This window comes from Leuciscus leuciscus (genome assembly GCF_965113295.1).
Source record: "Leuciscus leuciscus genome assembly, chromosome: 22".
Classification (NCBI taxonomy): Eukaryota; Metazoa; Chordata; class Actinopteri; order Cypriniformes; family Leuciscidae; genus Leuciscus; species Leuciscus leuciscus.
In genome coordinates this window covers 18293506-18312574 of record NC_138746.1, presented here as the reverse complement: position 1 = coordinate 18312574, position 19069 = coordinate 18293506, and the positions used below count along the sequence as shown (strand labels likewise).

At 37.4% G+C, this 19069-nt stretch overlaps 1 protein-coding gene across 3 annotated transcripts in view; it reads left to right on the top strand.

Moving 5' to 3' along the window:
* Positions 1–6013: 6013 nt before the first annotated feature.
* The window catches only part of syt14a (synaptotagmin XIVa), a 44894-nt gene continuing 31838 nt past the window's right edge, over positions 6014–19069 (top strand). The window contains exons 1-2 of one of the 3 annotated variants that reach the window (XM_082153082.1): positions 6014–6029; positions 18211–18258. In XM_082153082.1, the coding sequence (XP_082009208.1) occupies positions 6017–6029; positions 18211–18258 (61 nt within the window). In that variant the 5' untranslated portion in view covers positions 6014–6016. Of the gene's footprint in view, positions 6030–12993; positions 14005–18210; positions 18259–19069 lie in introns of those variants that run through there. The other 2 variants (XM_082153081.1, XM_082153083.1) reach the window with 2 other exon arrangements.

Below are 19069 nucleotides of genomic sequence, written 5' to 3'. Positions count from 1 at the left end.
TCTTGTGTTTTTTTGCAGTCAGTTGCCTTGGAAACTCCTCTGTGCTCCCATCATGACTCCTGTGTCTGTGTGTAGTGAGAGAGTAAAAGCTCTGACCTGTGTTTGGAGCTCTGCCCATCAGGTGGTAGGTATCAGGAGCACATTTTCTTTTCACCTGTACTTAGACTGGAGTGTTTAATCATGTTGCATTTTGCATTATACAACAGCTCTGGTCCTCAAATCTGATTGGCCTAGCTAGCGGTGTTCCAGAGCACTGATATAACAGACAAACAGCACTCGAATTTTTCACTGTTTATATCACTCAGCTGGTCTGTCTACAGGCTATGCGTTCCAGACCAGTGTTGGTATTGTTAACTAAAACTAAAAATAGTTTTCGTTAATGGAAATAAAGCTGAAATATAAAGTGTAAGATGAAAAACAAACTTAACAAAAGTTGAAGTACTAAAATTACTCAAACTAAAACATGAAGCTAAAAATCTGAAAAATGCTAAATTTAAATATAGAAATATAAAAATCACCTGATTTATCCATGAACATCATTATTTTTTTAATTCATGTGCACTCGTAATCATCTAGATAGATAGATAGATAGACAGATAGATAGACAGACAGATAGATATATAGACAGATAGATAGATAGACAGACAGACAGATAGACAGACAGACAGACAGATAGATAGATAGATAGATAGATAGATAGATAGATAGATAGATAGATAGATAGATAGATAGATAGATAGATAGATAGATAGATAGATAGATAGATAGATAGATAGATAGATAGATAGATAGATAGATAGATAGATAGATAGATAGATAGATAGATAGATAGATAGATAGATAGATAGATAGATAGATAGATAGATAGATAGATTGATTGATTGATTGATTGATCTGAGATCCGCGACCTGGTTTCGGACAATTTTCATTGGCGGAGCAAAAACAGTGTATAAAATGTGAGTTACTTGAATATTAACTTGTTGTTTATGGAACGGTGGTGTAAAATAAGTATAGTCTGACTCTGAATATATATGATTTTTGGAACAGAACTCGTGCTCCTCTGATTTTGTAAGCATGTAACAACGTTTAAATTAAGCTATAATCAACATAAATAGTGTACTATTTCTTGCTTTCTTGCTTATTTGACATCTAAGATCAGGTGGTAAGCTCCTGTGTAAATTGATAGTCACTTAAGGTTTTCTCCGTTAGAAAGCCGTCCAAAGTGAAGCTGGCTGGAGAGAATGTCTCTAAAACAGACCGTTCTGTTTTCTGAAAGGTTATCGTTTTCCCTGAAGAACTCAAGTAACTCGTCTCGCTGACAGAAACAGACATGGTTAGGAGGCACATCCCTTCCCGGTTTACAAGCCCTGGGTTCTGTTCCCAAAAAAGCAAACATCAGATTTTTCTTGCAGTTAAACATATATAGAATGTTGTTAATAAAGTGTATTTTAAGAAAAGATGCTGTTTGCCATTTCATCAGTAGCCTACGTTCTCATCTCTCCCAGAGAAATGACCAGAGAGCTGTATTGATTTGTCTGAAGTCAGATCAATCTTCCTCTTCATCTCTTCCTGAAACTGAAAGGGTTAATAGGTGTCTGAGTGTTTCTATGACAACACAGATGAGACTGATGAGCGCAACCATTTGGAAGAGGCTCTCAATTCAGAATCCAAAAATAACCGCACACAAAACAAACCTAAAGAGATGGCAAGGGAGGAAGAGGAGGTCAATTATTGATAGACAAAATTCTGCCCAGACATCCAAACCGTCCCAGTCTGATAACCTCTCACACTCACTGCAACTCAGCTGCTACTTTTAGACTAAAATAGATCTTGATGGTAATCTGCATCCAGCTTGGCATTTCCTTAATGCACAAAGAAGACAGGTTTCTCTCTAAAAGTTTCGCCCTGAACAGATGCTGCCTGTTTTCATTACCTGTAAAACACATTTTTGAATTTGAATTTTCCTCACTAAAATGTATTTGTATATACAATAAGATACATATTCTTTATAAAATTACTTTTATCAAAAGATGAAAAAAAAAAAAGTCTTACATATGGATGCTAGATATATCATGTTTAAACATACAGAGGATAAGATGTTGCATCCCTTTGTTAGCAAATACCCAATAACCAGTGCTGGTTGTTGAAGCAACTCCATGGAGAACAATTGAGGGGAGGATGATAGAGGAGTTCTCAAGTGGGCACCCTCCTTCTTTGACATTTCACTGATGAGCCCATGATGCCTCCAGAGGGCTCAACGGCAAATTCCGGTGTCCCAGAATCACCCCATCCGTTTACTTCCGTGCCACTAAGTTACTTTTGGCCCTAGCTAGAGTCTTGCTTTGTCATCTATAGCCACTAGCTACTTCTTTCTGCTACCCCCTACAAGGCTTTGGTGGAAAGCTGAAGCTCTGACCTCTAATCCCCAGGTCTCTGAGGAGTCTGGTGGTTGATGCCGTCACAAAGCCTCTACATCCAACCTCCACAGGGTACACTTCGTTGCTTCAGCTGTCATGCAGAGCCTCAGCAGCTAGCTCTGCATAGCACAAATGCTTGCGTTCAAAGGCTTCCTCCACCCCATCCTCCCAGTGTAAAGTAAGTTCAACAATATACACCTTCTTGAGTGACGAGGACCAGAGCACCAAGCCAGGCCTTAAGGTGGCCTCAGCAATCTTTAAAGGAAATGCCAGCTGTTTGTCGATGTCAACCAGCATCTCCCAGTCACAGGCTACAAAGAGCTGGCCTCGCTCTAGTGGTGGGGAGACACTTCTGGTTGCCTTGACCCCCTCTTGGATGAGAGCAATTGCCTGTACAGGGTTCATTACTTGAGGTTAAAGGAAATTTGTGTATTTTGTTTACTTTCCAGGATGGAGGATAGGCTCTTATAAGAGCTTGGTTGAGAACTCACCAAGTATACTGTCCCTATGTGAGACTCATATATATAAGTATATGTTTGAAGGAGGCTGGTAATCAACAAAGGTCACACTCTGGGTCTTCGCCCAGCCACTGATAATGACTGGCCGGTGTTGGATAGATGTCATATTTAGCTCTGATGGTTAAAGCTCAACTGACTGACTTCCAACATCCACAAATCCTTTCAGGTAAACTTCTTCTTCTCCACTCCTTTCCACTTTGTTCATTGCCCCTGCTTGCCAAGGGAGACACCCTTGGCCCACCGTTCAGCTTCATCATGACAGTACTTCCTCTGCCACCATCTTCTTTCGCCCTGAGGCTTGTTAAGCACCAGGTACAGTTTTGCCTGCAAATTGGTCAGGCCCGGCCCTACATCAAAATACCACGAGTGTGATTAGAGAGGGGAACGTATGCTTTCGAATCGTTCTCGCGGTACTTTGATGTCATACACCGATAGGTCTGCACAGCGCCACTTCGAGTCAAATACACCTATTTACTTCATTTATGAATGCATCAGCCATTTGAACAATTCAGATTAATGAATGACTCAATGACTTACTCACTTAGACATTTACCGCCACCAACTGACAGTTTTAGTTTCTTATTTAGAGTATCATTTTATTTAAAAAAACAACAACAAAAAAAAAAAACATATTTTGGGGATAGTTTGCCCAAAAATAAAAATTCTGTTTATTTACATTTACTCATGTCATTTCAAACCTGTATGACTTTGTTTCTTTTTCAGAATATAAAAGAAGATATTTTGAAAGAATGTTGGTAACCAAACTGTTTTGGCCTGTAGCTAAATACCAATTCAGATGCAGCTTCTGAAAAAAAAACAAAAAAACATGGCCATTGTAGCCTAAAAGTTTGTGTAATAAATTCTATAATATAATATATAAAAATAGAAAACTAAAATGTGATAATAAAACCAGATACCAGATGAAATATAGCAAATTCTAATTAAATCAATTTGTAATTCTTTTATTTTAATTCTTTTAACTATGCATTTTAGGGTTTAAAATGATATCATATTTGCCATGTTCCTACTTTCATATGTTTGTTCGAGCATTTGATCCATTGATTTTATGTGTTGGGATCATTATCTATTTTTGCAGTTAGCTAGTGGAGGTGTGTGTCTGTGTGTCCTTGCATTTGCTCTATCAATTATTAACAGTCAAATGGAGAATAAATAGAGAGATGGTAGCAGTCAAAACCCATTATTCCAATTTAAACCCAGAGAGAAAGAGGGATCCAAATTATTTAGTAATTTCTGTGTCTCTTAATTGTCAGTGACATTTCTGTGATGTTATAGCTTTGAGAATTAGAGTAGATTACCTCATACACATCATTAAACCTCAGTCCCCGGCTCCAGTTAACACTGAAAGTTTTTTGTTCCTATTTTTAGGCTGGTATTTAATGTAAAATGGACAGGAAAGACCGAGGGGTCCAATGAACAGATACAAAAGAGGGTATGAAATGATGGTATAGATGGAGAGAGACACTGATGGGGAACTGTTATTTCTAGCATGATGGCACGTTATTGTGTTCTTAACCAGAACAATGGGCACATGGCAACAGCTGGTAACCATGGCGACTTTTAAGGTAGCCGGATGGGATTATGATTACGATAACAGTGCCAATACTGTCAGGTTCATATCTTATGAAGTCCTTATTGGTATTTCAGGCACAATGTGTTTTTCTTTCCACGCTCTGAAAGGACAAAACTGATTTCCCAAATGTGTTTTTCACCCTCTCCCTTTCATCGTTTCTCCAGTAAGTGCTCTGAATGGCTTCCGGTACTTTCAGAAATCTAATGACATCCCAGTTGACAGGAAATACACAAGCACTTCTCTCAGAGCAGAGTAAAAAGCGAAGACAGAGAAAGCCCAGTTTACAACAAATAATACAGTTAGCAGTGTTGAACAATGTCTCACAAATTGGACATGGTTATATAATCATATTAGGTGCTAAAAGATAAATAAATAAATAAATATATATATATATATATATATATACATTTTTAACTTCAAAATATCTCTAAATCATTTTTAAAACAATGTGGAACAATATAGAGCCTGTGATAAAGCTGTGTATTGACATGCTTTTGAATGCAGATGCTTTCTAAAGGTCACTGTCATTAGGCGAGATGCCTGCTGTTTGGCTATGAATTTTTTAAAAGCCCTGGAGCTGGTAGGAATATTGAATATAAACCATCACTGCTAATATTTGTTGCAATTCATATTTGTTCTGTGCTCAAAGCAGAAAGAGTTAATATAGTACTAGAATCAGAGTAGCCTATGTCCTGTCCAAAACTATGATATACTGACTACATTATCCCTATTAATAGACTGGATGGATGGATGGATCAAATGGATGTTTGGATGTTGTCAAATGTGTTTGAATGAACACATTCTATATTCTTGCTATGGCCAGTGGTTATTATTTCGCTAAATACTGTGATTAACAAATCAGAATCAAGTATTTCATAGAGCCGTATTAAAAATAATCAAAAATGTTATCATAAAATATTTTTGATATTTGCTCTTACACTCACAATTAACAAGCAGAAAACGTGCACAGTATAACGTAGGCCTAATAAACGTAATAAATCTCTTGCCGTGCCGTATAAGATTTCACCATTTACTCGTTTAAACAAGACAAACTTTGACATAGGCTATAAATTAGATTGATCGAAATCAAGTTAGCTACCTGCGCGATTTGTATAGCCTATGTGCATTTCTGAAATGCAAAACTTGGACACAGTTATCAGAGTACTGTTATCAGAGTAGGGCCTACCCCTCATAACAGATCACTCTAAATTGTAATGTAGACATATGAAACGATGTGTATTGTGAATAAATAAATGTATACAAATAAATATGAATTGAATTTAAATCATATTTAGGCTAGGCTACTGTTTGAAAACAGTTCATCAGCATCCTGCTAAGGGGCACAGCAGGAACCCAACATAGACGTTTTTTATTTTTATTCCAGAATGTACCATTTGATGCGCGTCCCCATCTCCTCCCCCTGCGCACTGGAGCGGTCGAGCCCACCCCGTCTTAAGCGCGCGCCATGGTTCAGTCCAGACCAGAACATCATGGCGATAGATGGTAAGTAGGCCAATACCGCTCTCCCTCTCTCTCAAACTCTCTTCTCTTTTGAAACCTCCGCGCTCTTCTGTGCGTGCAGTGGATCAATTCGAATGTTTTCCCGCTGGTTGTGGCATTGAGTGTTTTTGAGTGTTTTTGTGTGTTGGGACGCTAGTGGTAAAGTTTGTGTGTTGTATGAAGTGAAGTGATTGTGGTGCTGAAAGAACAGCTCCCGCACTGGCGACTCCCTGATCAACTCGCATCGCTATTTGATGGTTTCTTTCACTATATAGTGCGAGAGAACCGGCGCTCTCAGCAGGTGCCCGTCTATTCATTGAGGAAATCTGATGGTTTCACTTCTACATTGGCAGAGTGCCGCCGTGTGTGATGTAACTCGGAGATATTATAGAAACCGTGCCTCTTCTAAAGTCACTGTTCAGTCTTTTAGTGTTATTTGACACACTCATACAGGTTGCTCGAAGAGTCGCGCGATGTCTGTTTAGCAGAGATTTTCTCGCTGAAGGTTTACGTCGCTCTCTAATCTTTGCACTTAAGCAGAATTGTCTGTTTGCATATGTAGGCTACTAATTGTAACGTGTTCATTTCATTGCGTTCTGTTTCTTAATTGCCTTCACATCGAGAAAAATTGAAAAAGCATTTGCTGTTTTTTTTATTATTATTATTTTTTTTATCTATGTAGTAGCCTATATATTGCATGTAGGCGGTGTTTGTAATGTCAGTTGGCTCAAGTTTATAAAAATGTTCTTTTGTATTTAAAGACTGTTTCTCTCTGTGAGACTGGCCTTTTTTCTTTTTTTTTCTTCTTTTTTCTTTTCTTTTTTGCAAGCCAGTACCAACACTCCCACACACACATCCTCCACACCAGAAGAGATGGAATTATTTCATATTGAATGTGCGGTGCTTACAGTTAATTTAAATTGTGCTGGTTAAGGGAGATTGGTAACATTTTAATAACATTTCTGATTTAAAAAATGTTAGATCTTGTTAGATAATGTTAGAATTAAGATCTGCATGCACATTAACTTAGCTCTAAATGTTTAGTAGGATTTGGAAGGAATGCAAATAGATTTTAAAAAAAAAATTTTTTTTTTTTTAATGGGTATTTTAGCTGATAAAAAAACAACAAAAAAAACATTTATAAACTGGTTTAGCTAGCAAAATGGGCCATCAGGTAAAGTGGGACAAATGGTAGTTTCATGGTTGATTGCCTTTTAAATAATGTACATTGTCAAGTTTTTATATCTAACTGATCTGAACGGGTACATGGAAAATCACATACAGTATGATCGCCTGCGAGGTAACTTTTTGAGTGCATTGACCTAATAAAAAAAAAGAATAAAAAAACACATCAGTTTTCATAGGATAAAATTGCTTTAAATATGTTATTGTAGTATTTAAATTACAGCAAACGCATTTGCTTTATTAATATGAAATCCCTGTCCCACTTTTGCTAATGATGTGTCCAAGTTAACCTGGAAAAATGAAAACACTGAAAAATGGTCACATAGAAGTTACATCAAATATTTTTGACTATTTGTTGTGCTGAGAGTAAAAAAGCTTTTATCAGTGTTCCATTGAAAGTCTATTTTACATTGTTCACCCTAAAGAAAAACAGCAAATTCGGACATTCGACAGGAACTGAACTGAACTACGCTTTTGTCTTCATTGTTGTGATGTCAGATGCATAATGTCATATCTCGACCTTACCGATATTAATGTTTGTAGCTACAATGATAAAAATACCTTAAGCTAACAGCACTGCATCCAGGGTTTGCCAGAAACCCATCTGTAAGAAAGTGTAAAGGGGAAAATGTCTACTCAGATTCTGTGTAAATGATAATGTTGAAAAAAATTGCAGATGTGTCATGTAGAGATCCCAATCCCATAAACACTGCGATGCTTACAAGGGCTGGTTATTCTGTATTGTACCGCAGGTCAGTTAACCATATTGACACATTTACCGCCGTCGGTGTATGAATGAGTGAGTGAATGGGTGAATGTGAGGCAATATTGTAAAGCGCTTTGGTGGCCATTGGGTCTGTGAAAGCGCTATATAAATGCAGTCCATTTACCATTTACATCCAATCAGACCGATTCTGCCTCAGGACAATCAGATACTTTATCTCCTCTCCTCTCCCCTCTCATCTGTTGGCACTGTCAGTCCATATCAAATGTTTACAGCACTTCACTGCTGTTCTGCCGAGCATAAAACCCAAAATCATGCTGGCATAACAAAAGAGCTGCAGATCAAGCAGGATGTACATTGCTGATAAGGAAGAATAGGATGAAAAAAGAGGCTTTTGAGTATTTGTTTAACTGTTATCACTTCAGTGAAGTGTGTTGCCCCTGAAAGAGCTCTAGCTTTTGTTCTTTTCTCTTTGGTTCCCATGAATCTCTTGAATGTAAAAACTCAACATTTTTTACACTTTTTATGGCAAACATCTGGTGTGTGTTGTTGTGAGGTTGTATTTGCAGAGGAAGTGTTTGGTGAGTTGTTTACTTTTCTAGATAAATGCTGTAAGGAAGAGAACTTGATGGCCGACATAATGAATTTTGAAAACATGGTGCATTAATTTCACATGTCACTTGCAGCCTTTTGTTTCACACGAAGGATGAATTTGGAATGTACTGGGAAGTAATTCAACCATAGCCAAAAGAAGGCACTTTATCATCAACTCTGACAGGTGAATTTCAAACTCTGATGGATCTCTGTAATAGACCTTTAAAATCCTCAAATGATGCATGCAAGATTGCTTTGTTCTGAAGTTGTTTTTATTTCATCTGAAGGTGGATGAGTCTCACTGCTCACCAGTTCATCGTCTCATCAGTTATTTGGCTCAGCATTAGAGTGTTGCCTCATTTTACCTGTACACGAGAAAATTAGCTTGTCTAAATCTGACAACACGTTTTACAAGAGATGCCATTTCAGAGCGCTGGAGGCAACTTAATCTCAGCTCCTTCAGCTCCATTGCTAATCACATTAAATAGCTGTCATTTCCCGTTAACATCAGAGTGACTGTGTCAACAAAAAACTATTGGATATAATTATTAAAATAATATGTGCATTTTTAGATCTGCTACAGTATCTGGTTTCTACTTCTCTGCAGAGGTATTTGATGGTTTTCTTTATTTACACTGGTTGGTTGAAATTAAGCGCTGGCAGCGATCTTTGATCTTTAATCAAGTTAGTCAAGCTCGCATCAGCTGACTCTCAGCTGATCCACATCTACCTATAGGAATACAACGCCTATCACTGTATACATATATAAGCTCCTTCAGTATTATCAGCAGCTATCGCGTTTCTCAGGAGCGAATTACCCTCCTCCCTCCTCAGCTCCTCCTCTCGTCAGTCAGGATTTGGCCTTCTGTGCCCTTTGAATCAGAATAAATTTACCCTAAGGGGGGTTATTGCTGCTCTCCCTGCTCTTATCCATGCTAGGCTGCATGGATGCGCATGGAGTTCTTGCCCAGAACAGAACCTATCCGCCAATCCTAACTGTATGCTAACTGTCAATCGTATTTGACGATAGCGGTCCTGACAGAAATCTGGTTTAGAACTGGTTAACAACCGTGTAGAATCAGTAGAGATGTTCTGTGTTTTCTGTTTTCCATTTAGTTCCTTTGACATTTCGATAATGTATAATATCTTTAATTTCTGCCCGTGGGATGTTGATGTCTCTGCTTGGCCAACTGTGGTTTACTTTATCCCAAAGAGAATCTTATACACTGGATTTCCAGCAGTACACGTTATGATTTGCATTTTTTGTTTCACACCAAATGCAACATCAAATTTCACCTTTTCAACACTAATTGATTAAAACTAAAAGAAATGCTAAATGAAAAACTGACAAGACTTGCCTGTACTATGCCTGTAGACGGACATTTACATACAAACCCACACGCTGGTCTTTAGGGGCATCTTTGTGCATGAAATCAACTGCGTCAACTGCAGCGCAGTCCTCAAGAGTCTGACTTCTGCAGGGTCTGTTTTCATGACTCAGATTAGTGCAGACTCTGAATCCATGAACCCGATCCAATGCTTGCATAGTGTGGAGTTGGTGAAGTCCCAGCAGAGTCCAGTCGCCAAAACACACCCACAGAGCCCCACTCCTTCTCCCAAAGGCAGCGGAGGACTCCAGAGAGCGCAGGTGTAGGGTCGTAATTTCTGTGTAGTGCTGGTCTACTGGGCGCTGATGGAGAGAGCTCTTTATATTTTATCAAGAAGAAAGCAAACAAGAAATTTAAATTTTCTCTCTTTTGATGTTTCCAGATTAGCAGAGTGAACGTCACTCACAGATTACGAGATTTAATTGTCCAATCAATAAATCATCCGTGAAATCAAGTGGACTGTAATAAGTGTTATTTAAACTAGCTGAGCTTAACGTTTGATTTAAAACTCTTCACAGGACTGTAAGCAGCCTGGAGGAGTTTGTGCGGTGGAGGCGTATGCCAGCAATCACAATCTTCTCTCTAATCGGTTTGGGACTTGAGATCTAGTGCAGATTTTAAGACGTGTTTGCAAATGCCCATTAGCTTTAATGTTTCTTGACTTAAATTGCTTCTCTCTCCCTTGAGGAAGAGAGAGACAGAGAGAGAGCAAGAGAGAGTGAGTGAGTGAGTGAGTGAGTAAGAAAGAAAAGGAGAGAAATGTAGACTGTAGTGAATAGGATCTACCTTAGAGGACCAAACTGTTAATTGCGGCGTTGTGTGTCAGACTGGTAATGTGTGTGCAGGAGAGAGAGAAAGAGTGAGACTCTCTAGGGCAAAGTTGTCTCTTCTCTGTCTGGTTATCAGTCTGGGTCACCGTTAGTCAAGACAGCTGCATGTAACCGATGCTGGAACCTTCAACACAACCACAGAACAGAAAGAGAAAAGTCTTGCAAAGAAAGATGGTTTTAATATTCAGACCAACATTGCTTTAATTGCTTTAACAGTTCAGTAAATTGCAATACTGAGTTTTATTTTATTATTATTTATTTATTTATTTATTTAACAAAATATTGCCTGTAATTTTATTTTTGTTCTTCCAATGAAAATGGTTCCAAACGAAGCCACAGCAGAATAATCGGTGTGCGTCTCTGAGGATCACACAATAGTGGCTCTCTGAATGAATCAGTAATTATGAACAAATTGGTTGTCACGAACTGGCGGTGTAGATAAACACAAAGAAGGCTAATTTAGTTCAGACAGTCTCTTTACTTGATAATTCACTAGATACATGAAGAAGGCAGGAGAAAGTACTATTCACAGAGGAGACCGAACAATGAAACACGAACAGAACAGAACTTACAGTAGGCTAAGTACAAGTGATAATGAGGGAGATTATGAGCGCACAGCTGAACATAATGAGTAACCAAGACAACAAACGACTAACTCAGGCAGAAGGTGGTGAGACACAAGAAGTCTAAACTAGCAGAACTGTGACATTGGTAGATTCATTGACTCATTTATAGAGGCATTTGCTTGCTTTGTAATAGCTCACTTATGAAGTCACTTATAGTTGTTTTTGTTCCTGAATGTAGTTTTTGAACAAATTGGTTGAGTCAATGATTCAATAACTCACTTAGAAAGACATTTACTTGTTTATTTCTTAAATGAATTCATGTTTTTTAACCCATCTATTGAGTCAGTGATTCAATGAATCACTCAAAAATCACCAGCTACTAGCTTAACAATGCAACCTAAAGAGACTGAAACACTCTGTCACTAAACATAGGCTAACACTGACAAGCAAATTGATAAAAACAGTGGACAGTCCCATTGCTGTCAAACTGTTTATTAGCACTCCTGAACCAACATTGTGGATCAAAACACGTCACTTTGAATAAAAGCATCAGCTAAATTAGCACATTTCTTAGCCGTTGATATTGAGTCATTTTTCTCTTTATAATACCATTTTGATTTAGATGAAGTTAAAATTGTAACCATGCCTGACAAAGGCACAGATGACCCATGTGCATTTAGGGCAGTTTGTACTGTCTTACTTTGAAAGCAATGATCTCTCTGGAGAGTGTGGTCTGGAAGGGTGATAAGTGATCCTATGAATCAGCTCTAATGATTCTTTAATGGAGTTGGCAGAGGTTTAAACTGTTGGCCGATAGAGTTGGTTCATATTAAATGACGCTACCCAACCCTCAGCCCTTGTCGTTCTAATTTGTGTGTATTTAGTTATTATTTTACAAAGCAATTACTTTTGCTGGATTTGAAGATGATTAATAAGATGTAAATGGCCTAAAATTAGTCTTTAACCGCATTTAAATTGGTTGCTAAAAATGATCTTCTGTCTTGAAACTGTATGCCAGATATTATTCTTTTCTGAACTCTTGATAATAAAGGCATAATAACACTCTGCAAACCCTTAAAATAATGTGTTGATTGGACTCTGACTGCTAGAGCTGTATTCGGCATCACATTCCCAGAATTAGTAGACTTTGTCTAACACACACTAAACTTACATGCAATAATATTTAGCCATTTCATGTTAATGACATTTTCTTTTCCTCAATTCTTTGTTTATTATTAAATCATTCTGATTGATAGTGATTTACTGTAATCTGTTCACTTCAGCAGTTGCTCCACTGTTGCAGAATTCTAGTCAGAATTTCACAATATGAACAATACAGATCTTTCTCCAACTATAGGCTGAACTCTACCCTTTTGTTAAATTCAAAATGTTTCATCCATTGTTTTATACTGTCAGTGGTACAAAAGAAATACAATTTACTAAATCTAATAAGAATGTCATGTTTTCTCTCTCATTTTTTTCTTTCATTATTCACAGGGCCAAAGGTTCCTATAAGTGAAAAACACCCATACACTCACTCAACCATATCCTACTGTATAGCACAGCATAATGCAGAAAATACCTCAGCCTGACCAATAATAATCCACAGCCACATTTAAAAGACCCAAAGAAAGAAAGAAAAGGAACATTTAAATGAGCTTCAGTACTCAGTCAGCAAACCCACCATGGGATATTGGAAAATCACAAGTTGTGCTGTTGCTCAGTGGCATTTTCATCACATCAATTCTGGGGAGCTGCTTTTGTTTCTGAAGCCAAAGCGGATTTGTGTGTAAATCTGTCAGTCTGTGAGGATAAGATTTTATTTCTTCACAGAGAGTGAGAGATGGTGAAAATAGCACATGAAATCTGGAGCTGTTAAACCCAGGCAGGAAGGATTCTAGATATAGATATGATATAGATATAGTGGTAGGCGAAGGATATATTTGAATATCTACCTTGGTCTCACTATAGTTGTGATCTGGTTGGGAGGTCAGTGTTAGTATTTATAGTACTCACAGGTACTTAACTCTCCTTGTGAGCTGAGAAACTGTCCCCACTTGTGATACTTGGGACGAGTTTAAAATGCATTATGATTAGTAGAGAATATTGTATTCTTAATTTTATATTATCTTTTTGAAAATAATTTGTGTACATCTTAGAGCTATGAAATACTTTATTATGGTGTACTATGGTCTTTTTGGTGGCTTTTTTCCCCTTGATTGAGATTTGAGATTCTTCTCTGAGGAGACAAATGTGTGATTGATTGGTCTTTAGCAGGTAAGGAGATGCAAAGGTTGGCATGACTTTGCTTCACAAAAGTGTGATCTCCAGGTCCAAGGCCAATTCTTTCTCCCACTCTCTCTTTCTTTTTTCCTCAGTCCAGGATTTGAACAAAATACCTGTGCAAAACTGGGACGGGCCTCTATAAATACAAAACAGCCCTGTTGAAAGGGGGAGATGGATGAAAGCGAGAAAGAGGACAAAAGTACTTGGGGTTTGGCCCTGCAACCTCACCTTGGCTTAGTTTACTTACTTTTTACAGACTTGACATCAATCAAATTTCCCTCAAAACTTAATCCGAACTGGCCTCCTGAGCAGAATTCTTGGAGATGAACCACAGGCCTCAGAAATTCTGACTTATCTGGTCCAGTTTGCAGTTTAAGCTGACCATGAACCACCCAAATAGAACTGGTAAGTTCACAAAGTCTGCAAACTCAAATCCAGCAGCTAGATATTTGTATCTGAGTATGTGAGTTCAACTTCAGTTCAACTAGAATGGAATATTGCATATTTAGCAGGGGAAGGGCTGTTAGACCTTAATGTAATTGTAATCTGCTTTATACACTGTGGGTCTGAAAAACTGGCTGTGTGACAAAAAACCTTGTCAATAGCTCTTCAGTGTGACTGTGGAGAAATCTTTCTCTCTGTGGAGGCTAGTTCTGTTTTAAAGGTACATTTGTCAGGATTCCATTTAAATTAATGCAGATCATACATTTGGGACTCTCTGGATCTTTCGTCCAGTAGCGTCAATTCATTAAAAGCTAAGGTATGACGAACTCTGATGACGTCATCAAATCTTACTCTCTTGACGTGACGGCAATTGTGTGTGGTGCGTCCATAGATGAATCACATATAGCTTTGAAATAACCCAGAAAAAGAGGCAGTTATAGACCACTGTTATAAATATGAAATACTTTTCAAGTACTTCACACAACTTTTTACAGCACTCCAATTTAAATTAAATTTGTTTCATGTAGTGACCAAAAACTATTTTTTGTTCATCCTTCAAAGATTGTCCATGTTTGTAAAACTAAAAGCTTCACGATGTAGGAAAACTGACACTCAATGAATACAAACACGATTATTTTTTAAACATTTAAAAACACATGAAATTACCACTAAAACCAATTTGAATTTGTACTGAAGTGTGAAGTATACAGTATATTTGTAGGAAAGGTCACAAAGTCTCATGAAAAACGAAAACTTTTCTTCAAATTGCGAATGAAATTACACAGACAGCAAGTAAAGAGCTCTTCCTTTATAATCATTGAAGCTGTCAGTCAGTTCAGTGCAAACTCGCTCATTGAGTGTGAAAACTCACGTTTTAATCAATGAATCTGACTAAATTTCACAATGAAAGTGTTTTTTTTTTTTTTTTTTTTTTTACATCGTGTCTCTGCTTTGTTTGTTATAATGAGAGGATTTGTGCACATTTATAACTTAAGCTTGCGCTTAAACATAAACTCATTCAGCGTTTTGAGCGATACTGAGTGGATTCTCACTACCTTGTTACTTTAACACCTCTGATTGGCCATTATTTTCAACAGAAATGCCTGTGATTGGCTACAATACTCAACGCTGCAAAAGCACATTGTAAATAGACACATTTGCAGTGCCATTGAATTTGTGTGACATGAACAAACCGATCGCTTTAATTTACTTGGTTTTCTCTTTTATTAAACAATTACAAAATGTATGTTACACATACTAATATAACCGTTAATCCTGCAATAAAAATATCCCTTTGCATTGACCTGACCAGGCAGCCAAGGTATGGCAGCCACCATAGACTGCCATTCCCAATTGATGCCTCTGCTTTTGTCATATAACAGTATGTGACTTTCCAGTGAGTAATCTCTAGATGCTTCCTAATTACAGTACTGCTATAATATCAGTGAACAAGCTTCATTACCATGGAAAGATCCACATTGTGAAATTTAGTCTTAGATGTAATTCCACCATGATTAGACTCCACATCACAGATGTCTAGGGTTTCTCTCAGGTTACAGCTTGACAGCATGCATTAAGAATGCATAAAACTGACATCCTTGGCTGTATCCATCTCTCTCCTCCAGAATGACCTTTACTCACCACAAACAACTTCACCTCTGCCAGTTCAACGGGATATTACAACCCCCCACAAGCTAAAGCCCAAAGTTATTTGATTCACACCAATGCTCAGCCAGAATCAAAGCCAGCAGAGCCATCAAAGCCATTCAGATTTAATGCACAAATTGAGAAGTGCTCTTAACACATGGCTTTTGCTTTCCTTTACTGTACCCTTATTTGGACATCATTCGTATGGACAATGGGCATTACTTCGACACAGTCACCTCTGACTTCTCCATTGTAACATTGAAACTTGCATTTTCTGTAAAGCTCTTTTGTAATGATATGTATTGAGAAAAGCGCTATTCAGATAAACTTGAATTTAATTGATTTTTAAAGGTCACTAAACCCTTCAACTGAATGTGGTTTAATAGACTTGTAGACAAAATAAAAGTCCCATTTGCAGTTTAATGAAGCTGTTATCAGTGCAGTGATTCTCATTCAGGACTCAAGTGTTCTCAGACTGTAGTACCATACAATCTGTTGTTCGTTTGTTAATTTTAGAAGCACTTGAAATAAATGGGGTCAAATGGGTCAATTTTGTCTATGGAGGTTTGAGAGACCTGTCAAGGACAATGTCATCAATAATCACATTTATAATATTATTTATTGCACAAGTATGTTTATAAAACAGAAATAATATTATTATATTAATATTTAAAAATATACCATTCAAAAGTTTGGGGTCGATTTTTTTTTTTTTATATATGTTTTTTGTTTTAAATCTTCTTTTGTGTTTTCTGGCCCTTAAACTACTTCTTCATTTGTGTTTGAAGTTGAACATTTATAATGTTTTAATTGTCATCACACAAGACAGAGTCCAAATATTTTACCCCTTAAACACGGCTTCATGTTTAAATGTAATGCTTAGCTCTGGTGTAGGGTATCCCTTCATTCAGTCCCAGGTTTGAATCAACTGCCAACTGAAATCTTCTGCAGACCATCTTGGGTTAGTCTTACGCTGGACATAATGGAAACTCTTATTTGCTGCTTTCTAATGCATGAGTGTGAGTTTCAGCTTTTAAGACATTTCTGACCTAAACTGTCTCAGCAAACACCTGAGCACAGCTGCAAAGTGTAAAGTGAGCCGTTCTGCTGAGGTGATGTCTGAGATTGTGTGTCTGAGTTTTAACTGCACTGAGTTCAGATTCACATGCTGCTGATCCCTGTTTGAAATCATTACCTTTAAAAGGTGATTTGGCAGAACATAGATTAAAGATTACAGTATACTTTAGATTAAGTTTGCTAAAGTTAGAAACCAGGGTACATTGAAAGGTTGTTCAGGGAAGGTTGATGCCAAAATCTTATGTGCTACAGTTTTTATGTGAGCTAGAATGCTACAGTGAATATATGTTATATATTAAAACATTGACTGAAAGCCATATGCCTTAAACTGTGTAATTCAAGGGCACTTGAGGTAAAATTACCTTTTGATTCTCTACCCCTATCCTCCATACAAAATATCAATAAAACACCACAGGGATGTGCCTGCAGCTTAAATCCGAATTCGGAAAGGCACGGAAAATGAGTAATGCATTCGGAGCTCCTAAAGGGACATGGTTAGGCTTGCTGAGGTAGTTGGTTAGGCTACATCAGAATTCACTTCTCACATGAAGAGAGTAAGGAGAGATGACTGACAGAATGATGTCGGATGATTTGGTGCGCAACACATCCTGAACATTCTTGTAGCCTAAAATGTGCATTCATTTCCGCTGCTCCTTATACACGGAGTACGCGTGATCGCGAATTGGAAAGTGAAAGTGATTTCAATAACCCGCATATTGATAGCGGCTCCCTGGTGCCCGCAAATTATAATTACCCAACTATTTAATTGCGAGAGAATGCAAAAATATGTTGAAAGATATATTTTTTCCCCAAACTCGTATTTTTTCCCATCATCATGTCCCTTTAGGGACTCCGTAGAATGCATCATTTCCTTTCCGAACACAGTATTCGGCTTCAGGCACATTGTTATACATTCACTGAAATGGCTAATTAAATCAAATAGATTTATTTTTGAAATAATTTGATTGAACATTTAATATTTTTTCAAAATCTTACAGATTTAGTTGCTAATGAAAATCCCTGAAATTATTACATATGTTTTGACATACATATGTTTTGATATGTTATGTTTGGAATCTTATGTTATTTATACTATTGTATCATAGTATTTACATATAGATTGAATTTCCGTTTTCATTTTAGTTTAAATTATAGTACTTTTTTTTTTTTTTTTTTTTTTTTAAGTATGTGCTTCGTTTTAGTTAACAATAGCAGCCAAGGTGCCAAATATCAACACAAAATAGTTCCCTTGTATATAAAATTTTACATTGTTTCTTTGAAATCCATTTCCTGTCTTTTGTCTTTTGTCATTGTGATGAAGTCTTCAATTCTCATGTGCATCAGTTATAAGTGTCTTGTTTGTTTCTCTGTGTATTTGTCTCTGTTTAATGTCTTGTTGCATGTGTGTATTTTTTGTCATTAAATGTTGCTTTGTTTCTGCAGGTGGAGAGCGGAATTGTGGAGTACATGAGCTTATCTGCATCAGAAAAGGTAAGCGGCCAGTTTAAACAGGCTGCCACCTGTCCTGTACCCCAGCTTTGACTCCAGACATGGCACATTTACGCTGGTCTGGAGTGATGTCTACCTGTCTTCTTCTCAATGTGTTTGTAATGTCACATTATGTTAATGCATCTTTATTTGATCTTAAGCACCCTTTCCTTGTTGTATCTGTTTTCGTTTGAGCTTTCATGTTTAAGTCTTTAACACCAACTTATGGTTTTACATTTTTTGTTGTCTAAGTGTGTAAATTGTCAAACCTAACTTTTCATCCATCATTCCCTCAGAAAGATTGTAGTGGTTTGATCTTTATTTAGTTATATTAGTAAAAAAAAAGGAAGGAAGGTATTAAATCAGATTGAAGTGTATATGAATTTAAATAAAGACAATATGTTCCGATAAATATTTTGTGCACTAGAGAAAAACTAGATTTACTGAAGGATTTCAGTGGATGAGACATCAAACTTTTTCTTTTTTTAGATGGTGCTGTTGTTCTTGAGGTCCTCTGGGGTTTGTCCAGCTGTCTTGTTTGTTATCGGCTGGCTGGCGTGTTTAGTGAGAGCTCATTCTCTGCAGATTTAACGTCATTAGTGAGGATCTGCGGTCCCAGAGTAATAGTCTCATGTTCCAGGTGGACCGGATGAGCGCTGGGTCCCTGCAGAGCTGTTCCTGAAGCTGAACCAATCAGCACTGCCAACCTACTCATGACCCTATTTAGATATGACTCTTCTTAACAGTGACCAACCGCAGGGCTTAATATGCATCACTCTGAGGCACTGACCATGCTCAACCTTCTGGTGCTGAT